Source organism: Falco peregrinus, chromosome 8 (genome assembly GCF_023634155.1).
Source record: "Falco peregrinus isolate bFalPer1 chromosome 8, bFalPer1.pri, whole genome shotgun sequence".
Classification (NCBI taxonomy): Eukaryota; Metazoa; Chordata; class Aves; order Falconiformes; family Falconidae; genus Falco; species Falco peregrinus.
In genome coordinates this window covers 17,902,817-17,921,590 of record NC_073728.1, presented here as the reverse complement: position 1 = coordinate 17,921,590, position 18,774 = coordinate 17,902,817, and the positions used below count along the sequence as shown (strand labels likewise).

Genomic DNA, 18,774 nt, shown 5'->3' with positions numbered 1-18,774 from the left:
TATAATTTTTTGACTTACTATACCTGTCTGCAATACTGTCTCAGGATCAACGGATGGAAGGAAGTTCAAATCTATTGATCTTGAATAAAGTAACAAACACATTATTAATAAAAATAAACTTTAATAATTATTAAGTAACACATTCATTTGTATTACAGCAGCAGTAAATACTCCCACTAAGGCCAGAGCTACTTGATGCTGTTAAGAGACTATATGTTTCTTTCCTCACTCAGTAAAGTCCTCACTTTATCAAAACACTAGTGCAGCTGCATGTAGTCAAATGGCCAAATGAGCTTCCGTCTACACACATTGATGAATTTTGTAGTCTACGTTACAAACTTTCAGAATTCTTTTACACATCTCAAAATATTTAAGGCACATAGCATTTTCAATATTGTTTGGATTTCCAATGAACTTTTATAATCCAAACCCACTGATTTCAAAAAGCAAATCACGCACCTCTCTTTTTCTTGTTGCGTTCCTTTATCACTTCCATTGTTAATTAGAGCAAGCTCATCCAGTAAGGATGTCGATTCTTTCGTGAACTTTTCAAATACCTGTAATAAGAGGCAGGTTTTCATTTAAGAAATGAAAGTTATATAAGTGACAGTATTGAAGGCATCAGTGCAAATTTATCCACTCTAGTTCTGTTAGTACACTTCCACCTTTACACAGTGTAATTACTTCTCAACATTCATATGGTAGGGTAGAAAGAGTAGGAAATATGAAGTTCTGTTCAAGGAACCCTTAAAAGCACTAAGATTCGTCAGGGAGATAGTAAATGTTACGCTGAATATAACAAAGATGGACTGAATTCTGAAATACTGAAAAATGTTGAGTTTTCTGCAGGACCTGTAAGTTGTCATACACGTATTTATTCCACATCTTAAGTATATCTTAAGACTAATGCTAGAGGACGCAAGCACGTGACAGCTCACTTGAACGGATCAAAATAATCAACTTTGTGAAGACTCCAGCTTTTAATCACCTAATATGGGATATACTTTAATAAATAAATTTAAGTTAAAAGAAAGATGTATTATATGAAAATAAATACTCTCATTGGTTTCTTTGAATACAGGGGCTTCTCTTGGATAACAAGAGGCCTGTAGAGTCAGACACTGGGTACTGTTCAGATTATTCCTCTGTACCTGACTTCTGAGGGCTGTTTTTTTGGTGGGTTTTGTTTTGGGGTTTTTTGGGGTGTTGGTTTTTTGGTTTTTTTTTAACAGAACTGATCACGATCAGGTGCCATAAGTGCCATGCGTAATAACTTTCAGGTCTTTTTGGTGTTAATAAATTATTTATCAATAGCCTGCAGATGAACCTTCCTTAACCTATGTACGACTATTTAAATTTCAGGGAAAACCAAAAAGGATATGAGGTGCACAGCTCTTAAAAGCCAATTTATAATGTGATTTATAAAATAAAAGCTAGATTCAGTTGTTACAAAATGGGGGAAAAAATCCATAGGTTTAAAATGTATCTATATTTGTAAACTATTTTTCAGCTAGTACCTTAAAGAATCTTTCTACCCTGTTGGCTAGTTTCAGAAATCAGGAGCTGCAATGGAGGAGGTTCTTCCTTAATATACAAAACAAGTTGAAACAAGGCAAGAGAGGTCAGACAGGAAAGAGAAATTTTCAGTTGTAGTCTGAACCAAGTACACAGCAGAAGTCCCAGTTTGGGTGGAAGCACTGTCCTTATGAATTTTACACATGCAGGAATAAGTGAGTAGGAGCCAGATTTGTACGTAACAGACAAAAGTGAAGGACAATGAAAATACCGAATTTCCTTTCCCTCCCATGTCACGAGCTCTCAGTTTCAGGCAGAGGAGCAACTAGCTGCCTTGTCCTAATCTATGCACACATAAAGGCCATGCAAAGAGCAGCAGAAAAAAAAGCCGCACAGCAGATGATGCTCTCTCTCTGTCCCAAACACACAATTTGCCAAGTTTCAGCAAAAAAGAAACATGGTACATGTGGTATAAGCCCTCAAATTTATTGAGGGGGAAGTACTGCTGTGAGGTTGGCTGTATTGTTTGGAGTATTCCTTGTCCAGGATCCTACTTTGAGAAGCACATTTTAAGAAGAATTGAACAGGAAAGGAATATACTGTTTCACTGAAGATTAAAAATTAAAATTTCAAAACAATGTAAGTAACTGAAAAACAAGTATCAATGAAGAACAGATTAAAAACATTCTGGAGTGCTATGCACACCAACAGCTGCCTAAACAACTTGTGTCTATTAATGATTTAGGGGTGTATTTGCTCCTAGATGTTTACTGCATCTCTGTATCTACTGGGGAGGAACCAAGGCCTAAGAGATAACCTTGAAAGATCTGCAGAGTCCAACTATTTCCTCTTTGTTTGGCTGCTGATAGTACAAATCAAAACAATTGCCCATATGCTCAGACTCTTCTAGAGTGGGGTTCTAGATGAGAGCTTTCATTAAGGAACTTGTTGGTTCAACAAACTGATTACATTAGCTTTAGCATCCTTTGAGCAAACCCAGTGTTAGCTATCATTCTAACACTACTCATGCATTTGAACTCCACTACTACATGTACGACAGTTTCCATACCTAGCAGTTCCCACACAAAAAATTCATGGCTCAAGAATGAGATATTTGGAAAAAAAACAACCAAACACAGAAAACTAACCAGCCTCTTATTCAACCAATCCATGTGATCATAGGTGAGAGTTCCTCCAAAATCTTCTGTTAGTTGGCATGGTTCTATGTATCGAGTCAGCTTGTTAGCAGATACTAAAATAACCTGCAACAACAAAAGAAATTTTAAGTACTCTTGTAAGTAATGCTTGTATTCTTAAGTACCTGAGAAGTTGTGTTAAGTGTGTCCAGAGGCACCAAGCAGATCTTTCTGTGATTCAGAGAAAGTGACCCTTTTACTGCTAAATGTTAAATGAAGTATGGCTGGTTGCAATTAACATGAGCCTAAAACAGACAGGTAATTCTGATATGCAGTGTACATCTCACGCATAATCCTGCAAGAGCATCATATGAATATTATACACAGTATTAGCTGTTTGATGTTACGTAAAAGCGGTAGAAATGCAACTAAGGGCAAGAACATTTATGCATACAATAATATATATATATATATGATGTTTAAATTACCTGTTCTGATTTGTTACGTTGCAATGTAACTGACTACAAACGTAGCTACGCTTAAGAGTATACTAAGGTATTTACTCAATATGAACAGAACATCATTTACTAATCTTAATAAACTAGCATCAAAATATTTAATACATTTTTCACTTACTTACTGGAACATAAGAATCTGTCATTCCTAAAATACTTTCTAAAAAAGAACATGAAAAAAAGCATGCTAAGAGCTGATCACACTTATCTGTACAGGCATAAGTAGAGGGGTTTTTGTTTGTTTCCAAAAAATACTGTCAAGAAACCCTGGGAAGCTTGGATAGCTTTTCCCCTCCCACACCCTGGTTGATAAGTATAAAATGCTGAGTTTTGATAAAGTCCTTTGCCCTCAATATTAAACCTGTTTTCTCAGTGGATTGATTCTTCATGATTTGTTATACCAGCAGCTTACATATCCAAACAGCTTTGGAAAAATAAGTGGAAAGCTTCAATGAACAAGGCAGAGATTTTGCGAGAATAAGTTTGCACTTCAGCCTGTGCAGAAATCCAAACTGAAGAATGCTTGTTCATTTTTCATACCACATTGAAGGCAGCTTTCATACAAAAAACAGTAACTTTTTTCTTTTTTTAAAAATAAAAGTGACAATCCTAATTGTTGTCTAAAGCACAATCAGATTAAAAAAAAAAATCCAAAAAACCCCACACGAAACGGAAAACCACCCTACAAATGCCAAAGATTAAAGTTATATATATGCTTAGTCTCCAGCAAACTTAATTGCTGGAAAAACTTAAAATGCAACCTGAAGTATTCTCCTGGTGATTTTTCGGTAACTATGGCAGTTTTAAGTATAGCTGCCCATATATCTGGTCTGACAGCAATTCACTGCCATGGAACTGTACAGCAAAGACTTCCTCTTCTTGAGGAAAGCAAGAATCCTATTGTTTGATGATAAAATATTTTTAAATCATTTTTTTTTAATACTATTTGATTAAACATTGAGTATTATTATTTGTCAATATGGACAATTGATCTATACAATGATAATTTTTTTTTAACATTACACAAGAAATACAATTTAAATATTTAATCTGGCCAGCATCTCCCAGAAATCTGGCATACTAGAAACCCAAGAGCAGCTAGCAAAATCCAGATATACAGTAGACTATCAACTCCACCCCCAGTAACTGCCACCTTCACTTTCAAGCACTCACAGTTTCCCCCACTCATTCACCTTCCCCTCCAGGGCTTGTGACAATAATTAGCACACTATCTTTTTTCCATTCTAGAGAAGAGACTAATAGGCACACACAATCTGCTATTTCAAACACACCCTTTTTTAGGATTGAATTTAGGATGTGACATAAACACAGGCTTATACAGTCCAGCTCCACCAGGACAATTCCCTCATTTGACCCACGTTTTTAAAAGAAAGGACCCATTGCCTCCAGTGATAAAACAGCAGCAAGAGATACATGCAGATGAAAAGAGATGCATTTAATAAATAATTTTGGTAAAACACTGGAATTCCTATATGCATTTTTGGGAAAGTGCATGAAAGCTACAGATTTTGGTGCCTCAGTATTAAAAGACTGGACTGTGAGATCTGATACAAAAATTAAAGATTTCCTGCAGTGTGTTATTCATTCTGTGGATCAATACTCTGCTTATTAGTATTATGTCTTGAAAGGTAAACTGGGGATGTTTGTGCCACAATTAGTTTCCCATTAGTCTAGAGAAGGTAAGTATCTACACCTGGGTATGTACTATCAACTTAGGCACACAAAGACCAACTTTATTTGAACTGGGGACTGATAATAAAAAGCTGTGGTCTAATTACATTGGATTTAGTCTTTCCAGTTGTTTTCTTAAACAGTTCTTACTCTTTTAAACAAATGACAAGAGCTTACTAGCTATTTTTTAGCTACATAATACTGAAAAATACAAGTCAGCGAGCTAATATTTCTTTCAGAGCAATTCTGATATGCAAGTACAAGACCATAAACAGGTTGACATGCAGGAAATTTTCATGGAAAAATGTGATTTTTAGGTATATTAATGTCAAGTCATCAGAGTTTATACTTTCCAGAGCAGATTCTGCTGATACACGATCACAAGAAATTTCAGACACTATGACTATAAACAGAGTTGTTAGCTGCTACGGTGCAAGCACAAAGCATTTAGAACTATCAGGACTGTCAGAATCCTTTGGCAATATACTCTGACTTTTCCAGCTAGCTCCCAGTAGTTTACCACCTTTCTTTCCTTTCTCTTTTTTCTTTTTTTTTTTTTTTTAAAAAGCCCTTGATTTCTTGCCACACAATCACAAGTGAACTTTCAAATTTTGCTCCATGATGTCGACAAGGATAAGAACAGCAAGCACACTTCCTTCCTCCCTGCTCTCGAAACACTTATTTCCAAAGCTCTAACCCAATATCTAAAAAGTCTTGGAGATTATTTTTCTCCCAGTCCCTTAAATGAATGGCATGCTCAAAAAAACCCACCACCTGCCTGTAGGCATTTTTGCATAGTGTACAAACTTGTACACTTCTGCTTTTATGGTACAGTTATACAGTTTTCCTCTAGTTATCCCAGTTACCTTCACATGAAAAGTCCACAAACACAACATACTGCAGCCACTAAAAAGTGATTTGTTTCACATCACTATGTAGAGTATATTAATAAAAAAAGCAAAAGGAACACCACCTAACCCTCCAGAACACATTTAGAAATGTTTATATTCAAACCCAGTTCTTCATTCATTTAAAAACGTAAACAGTATTAAGTATTACAGCATAACCTACGCTGTAATTTCAGCTGAAAGACACTCTTGGAACAATTAAGACAACTCTCCTGTTATGACGCATGGGCACATGACCAGAGAAAAACTGCTTCAATAAATACTGGATGCTAATAAGCATTTTAGGGAGGAATAAAGGGACACAGGAAAGCTCTGCTGGAGGATGAATGGGAATTGACCTGAGGCAGCTCCAAAGCCAACACGAATCCTAACCAGGAATAAGGATATGCACTTTTACTCAGCTGAATCAGCCCACCTCTTTATAGTTATCCACCCAGAAGCCTTTTGATCTCGGTTCCCACATTTACTTTCAGTGCTTTGCAACACATCACAACTCACTCTGAAGCAGAGGATCTCTGCTTTTGAACAGAAAGGAAGGCATTGTGATTAATGGCTTCATATGTCAACATTAAGCAAGGTATTAAAAAAAGATCAGGTAAGCAAGGTATTACAAACGTATCAGCTAGCAGTAAATAGGAGGTAGATGTGATGCCCCATCAGAAATTAGAAATCACAGTTACATAGCATTTGCTTCAAATAAAATTAGTTTACAGTCACGTGCATAAGAACATTTCATGCTTCCATTTAAATTTTTAGATCATATTTATTTCACTGGTACAAAAGCAGTCTTGGATTTTCCTAACAGTTATGCAAATCTAACCCGTGATCCAAAACACAAGTTGCGTGTTGCTTTGTTTTTACTGCCAGTAACATACAATTATGCAGCTGTAGATTTGTGTATGAGTTAGAGGCTTCCATAGCCTTATCAGTGCTCTGCACTCGTATCAGGAATAGAGCAAAGACATACTACTGTCTCTAACACAAATATTATTTGGAGCACTGAGAAGGTGGGTCGTTGTTACTGAGCCAGTTTTCCTAATCACAACCAAGTAACAGATAACCCAGAGTTAACGAATGGTGAAGAACAAAGACTTGCCTAATACAAAGGATGATTCTTCATTATCTAGGAAAGCACAAGATTTTTCCTACTGTTCTCTAAGCTTTCCCTGTGCTTTAATGAAGAATGCCATTTAAGAATATGAATTATTGCACAGGAAAAAAAAAACTGAAAAAAAAGCTGCAAGGAAGTGCAAGATACAAGGAAAAGCTATGAGCTAAGATGGCATCACAGAGTATCTTTAGAAACATCTATAGCAACTCTATACCAACAGCTGCTCATTTTCCAACCTCAGTTAGATGACAACTGCCCCAAAGCTGATGGTAGGCCCTCACGCAAGCAAGCAGTCTCACCCTGTTCCAGTGCTTCTAAATTAGGTGGAAGGGAAACTCAAGAGCAAACACCCTAATTCAGCAACAACTTATTATCCTCTACTCATACAAAAATCTGCTCATGCGTCAAGCCAAGATACAATAGGAGATCAGGGAATAAATCTAAAGTTCTCTTCCTGCCTAAGAAGCAGCTGCTGTGTTTTAATGCTATGATTATTTTTCTTGTAAAATGATACATCACCGATACTTTTCTTACAATTGACACATTATGTATGTTTGCATGAAATGCATCTCTGGTACTTGAATTATTTTCTTCTTCCTAGAACTTCAGAACTATTAATTTAAGAGAATCTTAGATCAAAATTTCAGGTTAGGGAAAAACGTTTATGGTTGAGTAATGAAAAAAGTATTTTAGAAACAGAAACCAAAAAGTTTAGTTACACAACTACAATGGTCTATGCCAACATCAATGGCACAGAATATGCTTCATAAAATTACTAAGCTTACTAAACTTCATTACACAATTATCATTTAATGACTGCTAGCCAATCTTTAAAGTCAAACAAAAAATCCTTTTATTATCATAGTCATATAAAATTATCCCTGCTTTGTTAACACATTTTCTGTAGGCTTTCTGCTTATTTGTCTAGAAATAGATTCTAGCAGAGTCATATTAAAGAAAAACCCAAGAAGAATCTTCTAGAGGATTAATTTCCAAACTGGCAATACCATGACGTATACAGTAACAACCATTGTATAAAATTCTTTTATACCACAGCTTCAAAGGCTTCCTGAACTCGTGCAAGTACCGTATTTACAGGTGTGCAGATGGGAAGAGAACCTAAATCAGACAGTAGGGACTGTTAAAGAGTGGGAGTCACCTTTATTACTGCCAGTCTCTGGACTTTGGTGCTTACATTACGCCCTAAAAGCATCTGTGTGAAACTGAATATTGTAAGCTGAAGTCACTTTCTAAACACAAGCTCTTAAATCATCCTTTTGAGTACAGATGGTTGGTTTAGTCTCTTTTAATTGTCATCTTGAACGTGCTTCAAAGAAAACGCTAGTTTACAAAAGGTGGACACCATCATACTCATGTTTTCGATTAAAGAAGCTATGACTGAGCTCCTACATGCTGAACTTAAAGATGGACATATAATTTGACCACACCTCCTTGCCAGTCCTCTGAAGGGTATCGGGTGAAGGGACGGACAGACATCTGTGAAACCCAAGAGAATTTAATTGTAATGCAAGTCACAAGATTATCCTAGTTGGAATCACTTCCAGTAGCAAAATTTCATGCACTTCACTACCTTTAATAGTGAATATCTTTCTGGCTGCAGACTCAAATATGTAAGTAGCTGTTCAGTGATTCTTTTGATTGCTCTGTTGACCTTGGGCTACTTTTCAAATCTGTCTTTAAAGAACTACTCAAAAGAGAAAATATGATCTTCATCGATAAGATAAACAACCCAAAGGCAAGTGTGAAGGATTTCCTTACTTATAAGGCTAAAGCAGATTACAAAAAATGAAGTACTGTAATAAAAGGAATCTTAAAGCAGATTCAAAAAAAAAAAAAAATTTGGTCATCTGATTGAAAATAGCAGTCTTACCCCCTAACCCCAAACTCCTTCTGAGTACTTTCACATACAACAACTGTTTCCAAAAATGAAGCCACCTATTCCAGGTGAAGTCTGATACAAGACTTAACAATTCATATGAATTAACAGCATTGTATCTGGATGACAGAACCTTTAGGTTTATATTTTAGTAGTTACATAACCTTTCAGCTGCCACCATTCAATTCCCATTTCCCCTGAACTAAGTATCTTATAGCATTCTTGAATACTCCTGTAATCTCACCATCAGAAAGAATTACACAGCATTGGACAAGGCTGCAAAACACTTCTCTATTCAATCTCTTTCATGAAAAAAGATGCTCTCTAAGAGCTCTGTTGTACAAAACAAGTAGACATTTTAGTATTTGGTGAGCACAGCAAGCCTGTTGTAGTTTAAAGAATATCAGCTTCTATCGAAGATACAGATAACTTTCTAAAAATAGGGAAAGCTGAGGTTTCCATTAACCTCCCAAAAAGATACAAGAACGGAACATTAGTGTGTGTTCTCTTGTACACACACTGCCTTACAAGCTAAGAACGGTATCAGCTTGTATTTGGCAAACTGAAGGGACCTATAACCTTTGTTAATAATGTCAAAGAACTCAAAAAAATGAGAGAAGATGCATGCAACAACAACAAGATGTTCTTCAGAATGGTTACTACTGATTTAGTGACATCATGCACCTCTACCGTCTATTACAGAAAAGTCATGAAAAAAAATTCCACACCAAATCCTGTACAACAGTTTATTTAAAACACCCACAATATGCATCAGCTTTATCCTCTTACCGAGCAAAGGATTAAATGCCACACATTTCTAATCTGAGACCTACTTCATTAGATATTCTTATGAAGGAAAAAAATGGTTAAAAGGTCACAACGGTTTGTTAAGGATATCCACAAAGCATCTGGAATATAACTATTTTTAAAAAGACATTTTCATCCAATTATTTTAGTATTCCAGAAATGATATTTTTGACCAAAGTACACAGAAGTTCTACATACCTCAAAGCCAAGTCTATCTTTCTCTTTCCAAAAACAGAAATGCGTAACCTTCTTATCCCAAAATTCATCTGGCTTTACTACACAAACAAGCGACACCTCAGCTGGAACAACATTCTGTAAAATAAATAAAAAAAAAGTAAAACACTCAAGATTAAACCTTCATTTACCACAAAACAGAATTCCACTAACACATCATCATCTATTCAAGAACTTAAAATTTCCAGACAGAAATTAAACTAAGTCTGCTGCATCTACCTCACGTTGGTTCCATGCTGCTTTGTAGCCAACTGCACTAGATTTCATCGCAAAATCGTGACAGAACTGAAAACACTAACCTCTTTACTCCCAGTCTCAGGTCTAACCATTAGTCCATGCCACATCAGTATAGAAAAACATGAATTATTGGCTAAACTTAATTATTTATGGCATTTTATTAAAAAAAAAGTGTGAAGGACAACAAAGCTTTCTACCAGTGTCATTTGCTACGTAGAATGAAACAGTAATCATAAAGTTAGGAAATAATTTTATACTTTGTTATTAAATCACGTATCAAGATTATAACCTATAATTCTTTAGCACATATTGCTTAGAATAGAATGAAAGAGTTTAACATTAACATTTCAGCAGATTAATTCATGAAAGTACTACCAGGAAAACATTCCTCAGCCTAACAGTAATTTAATCTACCAAGTTGATTTTAGTTACATCGAATGTTGCTCAAGAAACATACTCTTGATTACTCTCAAGTCATCATCTACAGCAACAAACAACTGTTAGATAATCACAGTACTGACATAAAGGTGCCACAATCCATGGGATTTGTCTTCAAACACTTCATTTTATTTATAAAAAATATGACTCTGAAGAAGTTATCAATACATCCAATTCAAATTATAGCACTGAAAAAAGGTAATTCATCCTTGCACCATTTTAATGGGTATGCAAAACCTATTTTAACACAGAAGTGTCTCTGATGACCAACCAGCACCTTTGACAACTACGCATGCCCAAGAAGAAAGAAATCTGAAGTGGTCTGCACAAGTGATTAGTTCACATAGGAAAATCTTCCTTATTGTTTCCTTCTCTAATTAAAGATACAGATGTTCAACTTGTTTCCGCACGCTTCACCCTGCAGGAAGCGTGCTGACATGAAGCCAGTAGAATCCCAGCATGGGCAAACAGCCACCTTCCCCAATAGCTGAAGTTCCCACTAAATGTCACAACTGCACACAGCTGAAGCGAAAGCTCGGTCAAGATCATAATTAGAATGCAGTGGATCCAATTACTATAACTATTCATAGGAATGCCATCTTAGTCAAGTGAAAGACATCTTGAAACAAACTTAAAAACCCAGGAGCAACAATAAGCCAGCAGGACAATAAAATGAAATTACTCTTATTTGACACACTTTCTGAGGCTTCATCTAAGTCTGAGAGGAAAACTGCTGCAAAGAAAAGAGAAATTGTCTGTGCCATAAGAAAGGCAGAAGTCCAAGTTCTCTAATCTGTTCAGAGCAGTGTATCTTGCATTTTCTGTGCCCACTAAGACCAGAAAATAACCTATACTATTTAGCAGAAATATGACTTTATTGTAATCCCATGGTTCTGAAAAGTAAAATAATAAATTGTTATGAATTTCTTTACTTGGGAATTGTTACTTTTTTTTCTTCTCTTACTTTGTACAGCATCCAGAGTATAATCTGTGATTGGGACTATTACACACAAAAATCAACTATAGTAAATTCCAATGGAAACCAAGTAGTACAGCATATTGCATCAGAACCTGCTCAGCTGCACTATTAGTGTGAACTGTTACCCTTCAGACATTCCAACTCCTCACAGCTGATGATGCCAGGAGCATATCTCTATTTCCTTTAACTAAAAGTGTTTTCGAAAAAGGTCTGCAAACATGCGTTCTCAGCATGTAGTGAATTTGTCCCTCACTTGCGTAAGGTGTATCACTGGCTTTTCCGATTGTTTCTTCCTACACAGAACTCTGTCACAGAACCTCATTTTGTGATTTTAAAATGCCATTAAGTTGTCTATTTCTCAATAAAGAAATTACTACCTCTACAATAACACAGCTATTAGGTTCACATCTATAAAACTAATCAGTTAACCATGAACAAATAAAAATTTATTTACCTGTAGCATTAACACAACCGTCTTTACCACATTCCATTGAGATTTTCTGCCATCCACTATCACAGTAAATCCTCTAGCTTTACACTTCTCACTAAAAGAAGAAAAACACTTAGGAAAAAAATAAAATTCATGAACAAGCGTCTTATCACAATGATTTTGGATTTCTCTACTGAAAAATACAACTACATTAAGGTTTTTTACTTCTGAAAATACTGTCTTATAAGCCTTAAGTTTACTCATTTAGAAATAACTTCCCATTTTAATGCTCAAGCATACAACAGATATTCTAAATTACAATTTTTCAGTAGCACTGAAGTGTATTTCATAATACAAGTATTTGAACATCAGCAACTCTGAAGAGGTTTCATAACCATAAACGCCACAAAATCCTCAGAAAGAAGAGATCAATTAATAGTTTCATAAGGAAGACAAGGGGATGACAGTTTTCACAAGGTTATTGTAAACTGGCACAGATTTGAGCACACAGCTACATATCACTTGATGCATGTCCACGTCCAACCAGGAAACCATCTAAACGTGCTTAGAGTTCTTTTCCTGAACAAATGGACTAGAAATTGCAGTGCACAAGAAGCATCTACAAGAACAGAGGCTCTGCATATGGATCTACAAGAAAGAGTACTTTAGTCTGACATCATCTCTTTTTCTTCTAATAAGGTTGAGTATGTGTATACTACAGAAAAAACCTGTTGAAAACAGTTGGCTGCAAAGCCAAAAATTCAAAAAGCACTTCCACTCAAGTACCAGATGGGAGAAAATAGCGAAAACTTTTCTCACTCTGCATTTCCACAAAGACCTCTCCAGCTCATTTCTAACTGAAACTGGCAAGAAGGCGCTCACAACAACAGCTGTGCGCTGTTCAATGGTGACAGCAACCTCTGGATATCACCAATAGCTGGGAAGTGTTACCTTCTCAAAACCAGCACAGCAGCATCCAGAAGATGACAAAGAATTGAGCCCATGATTTTAGCATTAGTTACCACACTAAGTATCATGTCTCAGGTTGAAATTTCTGTGTTCAGCAAAGTTTTAACTAAAAAACATGACATATATGTGGTAGAAAAGCATTAAGTTATTGTCAGCACCCAAATCTGCAATTACAACACAAAGCTATTTCTGTGATCTTCTTAGCTTACAAAAACCAAAGCAACTCACATGCAACAGTAAGTTTTACATTTCACACCAATTAATGTAACTGTTATTTATTGCATGTGTAAGCTGAGATTCATCAGTATGGGTGGGAGAAAAATTTATCCTGGAATTTAAAAAAAAAAAGGGGGGGGGGGGGGGGGAAGGCACCTTACCAATATAAATATCTATTTAGCAAAAAAATAATCAAAATCTGGCTGCCAATCCATACACACTTTTGGTTTTAAGGAACCTCTAAGATTGCACACATTATTCTTCTGGAAGCACTCTGAACATTTGGGCTTCACGTATGCAAAAAGGCATACTACCACTGCTTTCAAGAACAGGATGATTAGTGTTAACTATAGCATCTTGAGACACGGCTTCCTCAGGCTCATTGGTATCTAGCAATATCAGCATCTGCTCTTCTCCTCTACTAAACCTATTAAAAAACCCAAAACACCCTAACAAACATCCAAATTCAAAAGTGAGCTACCACTTGTGAAAAGTTCAGCCAACACAAACATAAATGTTTCTATGAAAGTTAAAATAAAATACACACTTGGTGATTTGAGCAACAATACAGAGAATACAATGAAGGAAGCAAACTTCAGTACGCACAGACAATAGCATAATATTTCCACTTCTATTTTTCTAGGATTCCAAAGTAGCCTCTTCATAATCCAATAATTTTAAATAGCATGAAAGAAAGGTGTAACAGTAGAAAGGACTAGGACTAAGTTGCCTGAAGTTTTAGGAAAGCTTTACACACTCCCACACACACAGCCCCCAAAGATGTTTACCCAAGACACTATGAACAGTTATGCCTCTCAAATTCTGGACACAGCTATCCATCAACACTAGAATACATACTTCAGAACAGTTACAGTTACAACATACGTCATGCACAACTGAATTAAAAGTTAAACATCTTAGGTTACCTTACACATAGAACCTGGGGGGAGGGGAAAAGTAACATTAATGTTTCTTGGACAACTATCTGGATTTGGGACAACAACCCTCCCCACACCCCTCCTTTTTTCAAACACTGTTCAGCAGCAAGTCTTTCCAGAACAAAAAGGGCAAGTGCTTAGGCCAAAACCTTTGCATTTCCCACTAAAAAAAAAAACCCTGCAAACAAAAATGACCATAATTTTTCCATACTGCCACCATAAAAAGAGCGGTCATTTTTTTCCATGACTGACAAAGAGAACATTAGACATGGGAACACTAAATTTTGCCTTCAAACAGATTTCCCAGTTTGTACAAACAGTACTTTGGTTGAATTTTCAGTCAGTTATTTTTACACTAATATACGTAAAAACATACATCAGGATAAGACTGCAGAATAAATGCTAGAACAAGGATGCCTGCATTTGTTCCACAAATACAGCCAAGTCCTTAAGTCAATGTCCTGGTTTCAGCTGGGATGGAGTTAATTATCTTCTTAGGAGCTAGTACAGTGCTGTGTTCTGGTTTTGATGTGAGGCTTTTCAGTTTCTCAGGCCTTGCTAGCAAAAAGGCTGGAGGGGCACAAGGAATTGGGAGGGGACACAGGCAGGTCAGCTGGCCCGAACTAGCTAAAGAGGTATTCCATACCATGGGACATCATGCCTAGTATATACACCTGGGGGGTTGGCAGAGGCAGGCAGATCGTTGCTTGGGGACTGGCTGGGCATCGGGCATCGGTGGGTGGTGAGCACTTGCACTGTGCACCACTTGTTCCTTTCTTCCTTTCCCTCTGGATATTATTCTTTCCCTTCCCCTTTTCATTATAACTGTTACTGTCATCATTATTATTGTTCTTTCATTTCTATTCTGTTTCAAATATTAAATTGTTCTTATCTTAACCCTTGAGTTTTACATTCCCTTCCAACTCTCCTCCCTGCCCCTCAGGGTGAGGAGGTGTGTGAGCAAGCAGCTGCATGGTACCTAATTACCAGCTGGGGTTAAACCACATGACAGTCAATGAGATGACTTGCATAGGTGACCATTTGGTATTTTCATCACTTTACAGAAGACAAAACGCTGTTTGAAAAACCCTAAAACTTCCATGACTAAAATGTTATGCAATATACTCATATACCTAATTGATGCTTTACTTGTAAGCAACCTGAAATTATTCTTTCCTTCTCTCCCCAATCAGAATTTTTTTTTAACAGTCTTGACTACAAAAACAAAACCAGATCATTTAATTGTATTTTTAAAGCATTTTTAGACTGAGTAAGCAAAGCACACTAAACAGCCTTTAGTTGTGCCATTGTTCCCGTTTCCAGAGAAGGAATGTAAAGATACAAAAGCAAGCATTTATCTGAGAGACTTCTCTCCTTTTTAAATCGATAGCATAAGAGAACAAAGCAAAGCTATGATAAAAGATTGATCTCTGGATCTTAATAAAACAAAATGCAGTTAACTAAGCTAGGACGAAGAACTGTAACTATAAACTTGCAGGGTTACACGTGCAGAACTCAACCAGCAATGGTTTTACAGCAAGGTCTGGATGACAAGACACTCAAGCTGTCATTCAGCACATTTAAACAGTATCTTAACTTTAAACATTTGAGTTGCTCACTAACTTCAGTAAGACTCCATATATTTTTAGACTCGGTGCACACTCAAGCCCAACAAGCTATAAAGATTAGGCACATAGCAAAGAAAGAGGAGGAAGCTTTTTTTACATTGGGCAATGCTACCTTTGCAAGCTTAGGAATTTCATTAGAATGGCTCGTTAATTTACATAGTAATTTAATTGTATTATCACTAAAAAGAAATTACCAAAGATATCCCAAGAAAAGAGGAAATAAAAACACCCAAAGCCAGATATACAGAATAAAAGGATATGCACAGGCCTCAGCAGATATCCCTTAGCTTATTTGGGACCTATGTTTCTAAGTCAGTCAGTATCACATTTTAAACAAACATTTATGTAAAATTTGTTTGGTACTGAAAGACAAATAACAAAAAAATAAAGAAATCCCTTCCACCACTGGAAAAGAAGGCAGCCCCAAACAGAATCACCTTGGGATACTCAGAAGGTAGTCTAGTGTGACACTCAGCTCATCCATACTCGTCTGTTCAAGGCATAATGGAATTGTCAGAATGAGGCCACTTCTTCTGTCCTTCCCTCCTATTTCAGGGGAAAAAGTCATTAGAAAAATGTGATGGCTTTAAGGTACAAGAAATACTTTGTAGGTATGTGGTCTCAAAATACATCATGAAAGTAACCTTCAAAGTTTCTGTGAAAATCACAACTGACATTTTACCTCTCAGTTGCGAGGATTCACTCGCCACACCAATATTTAAGGCATGCAAAGCACAGACCACATCTGTAGCTGTCAGACTTTTACCTAGTACTTTCAACATAAACACCACAAATCAAGATTTCCAGAAGCATTACTTTTGTGTATCTAGATTACATTGTTAAAAGATATCTCATAGACCTTCCACACTACCAGCCTGTCAGCAACCTGGTTAGCTTTCAAGGTGAGCATGTTCCCAGCAGCTCCAATTAGAATGCAACACCTAGAAACACTGACTGCACAAAGGAGGATCTTGTAGCACACAGGCTGCCTGTGGCACTTACTTTAAGTTGGTAGTTCATTCATCAAACACTGAAGATTTCCAGACCTACTTAGAAACACATACCAGTCACCTCACAATTAAGATAAATATTTCCAACCAGTTGTTTTAATCTTCCCATGCATTTTCAAACCCTGCTGCTAAAAGTTATACAAACAGTATCAGCAACAAAAATATTGAAAGAGCTGGTCTCACATTTATACGTCCATTAGGAGATTCAGTACAAGTGTTACATGTAGCATATCAGTATCACTTAAGTAGATTGTTCTACAACTATCATTTGGGTTGTTTTTCACTACACAGACTCTCAAGAAGTCTCTGGAAAGGTACAGTTAAAAAAAAATGGATCTTTAAAGAAAGCAGAAGAAAGAACATTTCAAAAACATCGACTTTTCAATGACACAGGTATGAGCCAGTAACCAAAATGGATTTGGACTGGCTTCTTACTCATTGCTTAAATTGGAACTGAAGCCAAATATCCCATGAAAAATAAATACTGACACAGCTCCCTGAAAGGGTCCATCAGCAAGTGCTGCGGAGTGAAAGAAATCAGGAGTGCAGCTGACTCTTCTACAATCATCACATCTCTAAGTACAGGGGCTGGCGATCTTTTGAAGGCAGAAGGCCTTGACACCAGAACACTTGCCCCTAAAAGAGCTGTTAACTCAGAGCATTAACTACAAGGGGGCAAAGGTGGCTGCAACGCATCTTTCCACTTAATTTGGAGCAACTTATTAGTTCATGTATCCACCATTTTGAGCAAGCCACCTTACCTATTTTTTTTTCTCTCTGCTCTTGAATCTTTTAAAAAGAGATCTTCATTTCAAAACCGTATCAAATATTTTGGGTTTCTCAGGGAGGAGGACAGCAGGGGAAGTAAGACAAGTGGGGACAGGAATTTGCACATGAAGAGAAAAACATTAATGAATCCAAACATAACTCTAGAATGATATAGTGCTTTAGTTTATAGCTTATTAAACTGCAACTTCAGTCATCTTAAAAGTTTGGGGGTGGGTTGTTTGGGGTTTTTTTAATTCTTGAGGGTGTTTTTTTTTTTATACTAATGACCATCTCTACTTTAAACCAGTTTCAAATTAAGTTTGCCACTATTGGGAGTAGCTGAAATCCTTTTCCATTTTATTCAGTGTTATTTTTTAGAATAAGTTTTAATGTATTAGCTATTTTATTTTAAAATATTTTTAAAAATACCACAGAGCCATTTAAGTACATGTAGTAAACAGTTACTATACAATTTCCTCTGTATTTTAGAAAAACTGTACAAGCATAATGATAATCTCAGCTTTATTTGGGGTGAAAACAAAGCAAAGTAAATTTCTATAAAAAAAGAATACCTTTATTCTCAAATTAAGTGTGTTATTCATCTGGTTAATACCATTAAATCATGCTTTTTCTTCATAAAGTTACTTAATATTGGCAGAGCTGAAGTTCCATCTAATCAGTAAAAACAACTTTTAACAGATTAGTAACAGCTGTGCAGAAATAAGACAAAGCACATACACACATGTAACACTCACAAATGCATAAAGGTACACTGACATAATTTGGTAAGAATTCCCCCATCCATTAGAGATGTAGGCAAAATAATGGCAAAACACTGTTTGTTTACACAACATATGTTGGCATCTTAATTGCAATACGTTTTTTTCCTCTTTGTTTCCAAAGCTGCACAAACTCCCTAAAGGGTATTAAAGATCTACCAATACACATGCCTTTCCCACATTTTCATAAAGGACTGCTTTAATTGGTCGCCCATTGCAAGAGTAGTGTTCCCCTCCCTTTCTCTTTTTTGGGGGGAGAACTGTTACTGGGAAACAGCAATGCACTTTTTAGTAACTGTATTTCTAAACAGAATTAAAGAGTGGTGCTATATTAGAAAGAATAAATGGATTGATCCTTTTTGCAGAAACCAAGAGGAAGTCACAGTTACCCTTCTCTGTTTCTGAATGGCAGAAAGCCTGATAATTGGAGTGAAGCAGCAGGAGAAAAAGTAAGGAAAACCCCTCAATGCTTTAAAAACTGGACGTTTGTTCTCATCTGTACACTTCGAGAAAACATTTCTCTCCATTTGCGACAATGCTTAGTGGGCACACATTATATCCAACAAA

General features: G+C 36.4%; 1 protein-coding gene across 4 annotated transcripts in view; it reads right to left on the bottom strand.

The window, feature by feature from the left end:
• SESTD1 (SEC14 and spectrin domain containing 1) overlaps window positions 1–18,774 on the bottom strand; it is a 55,926-nt gene that overhangs the window by 21,543 nt on the left and 15,609 nt on the right. For all 4 annotated transcript variants that reach the window (XM_055812321.1, XM_055812319.1, XM_055812318.1 and 1 more), the window contains 6 exons: window positions 16,088–16,196; window positions 11,924–12,014; window positions 9,780–9,893; window positions 2,664–2,777; window positions 460–557; window positions 24–79 (listed from right to left, as the gene is read on the bottom strand). In XM_055812321.1, coding sequence (XP_055668296.1) covers window positions 24–79; window positions 460–557; window positions 2,664–2,777; window positions 9,780–9,893; window positions 11,924–12,014; window positions 16,088–16,196 — 582 coding nt within the window. The remainder of the gene's footprint in view (window positions 1–23; window positions 80–459; window positions 558–2,663; window positions 2,778–9,779; window positions 9,894–11,923; window positions 12,015–16,087; window positions 16,197–18,774) is intronic.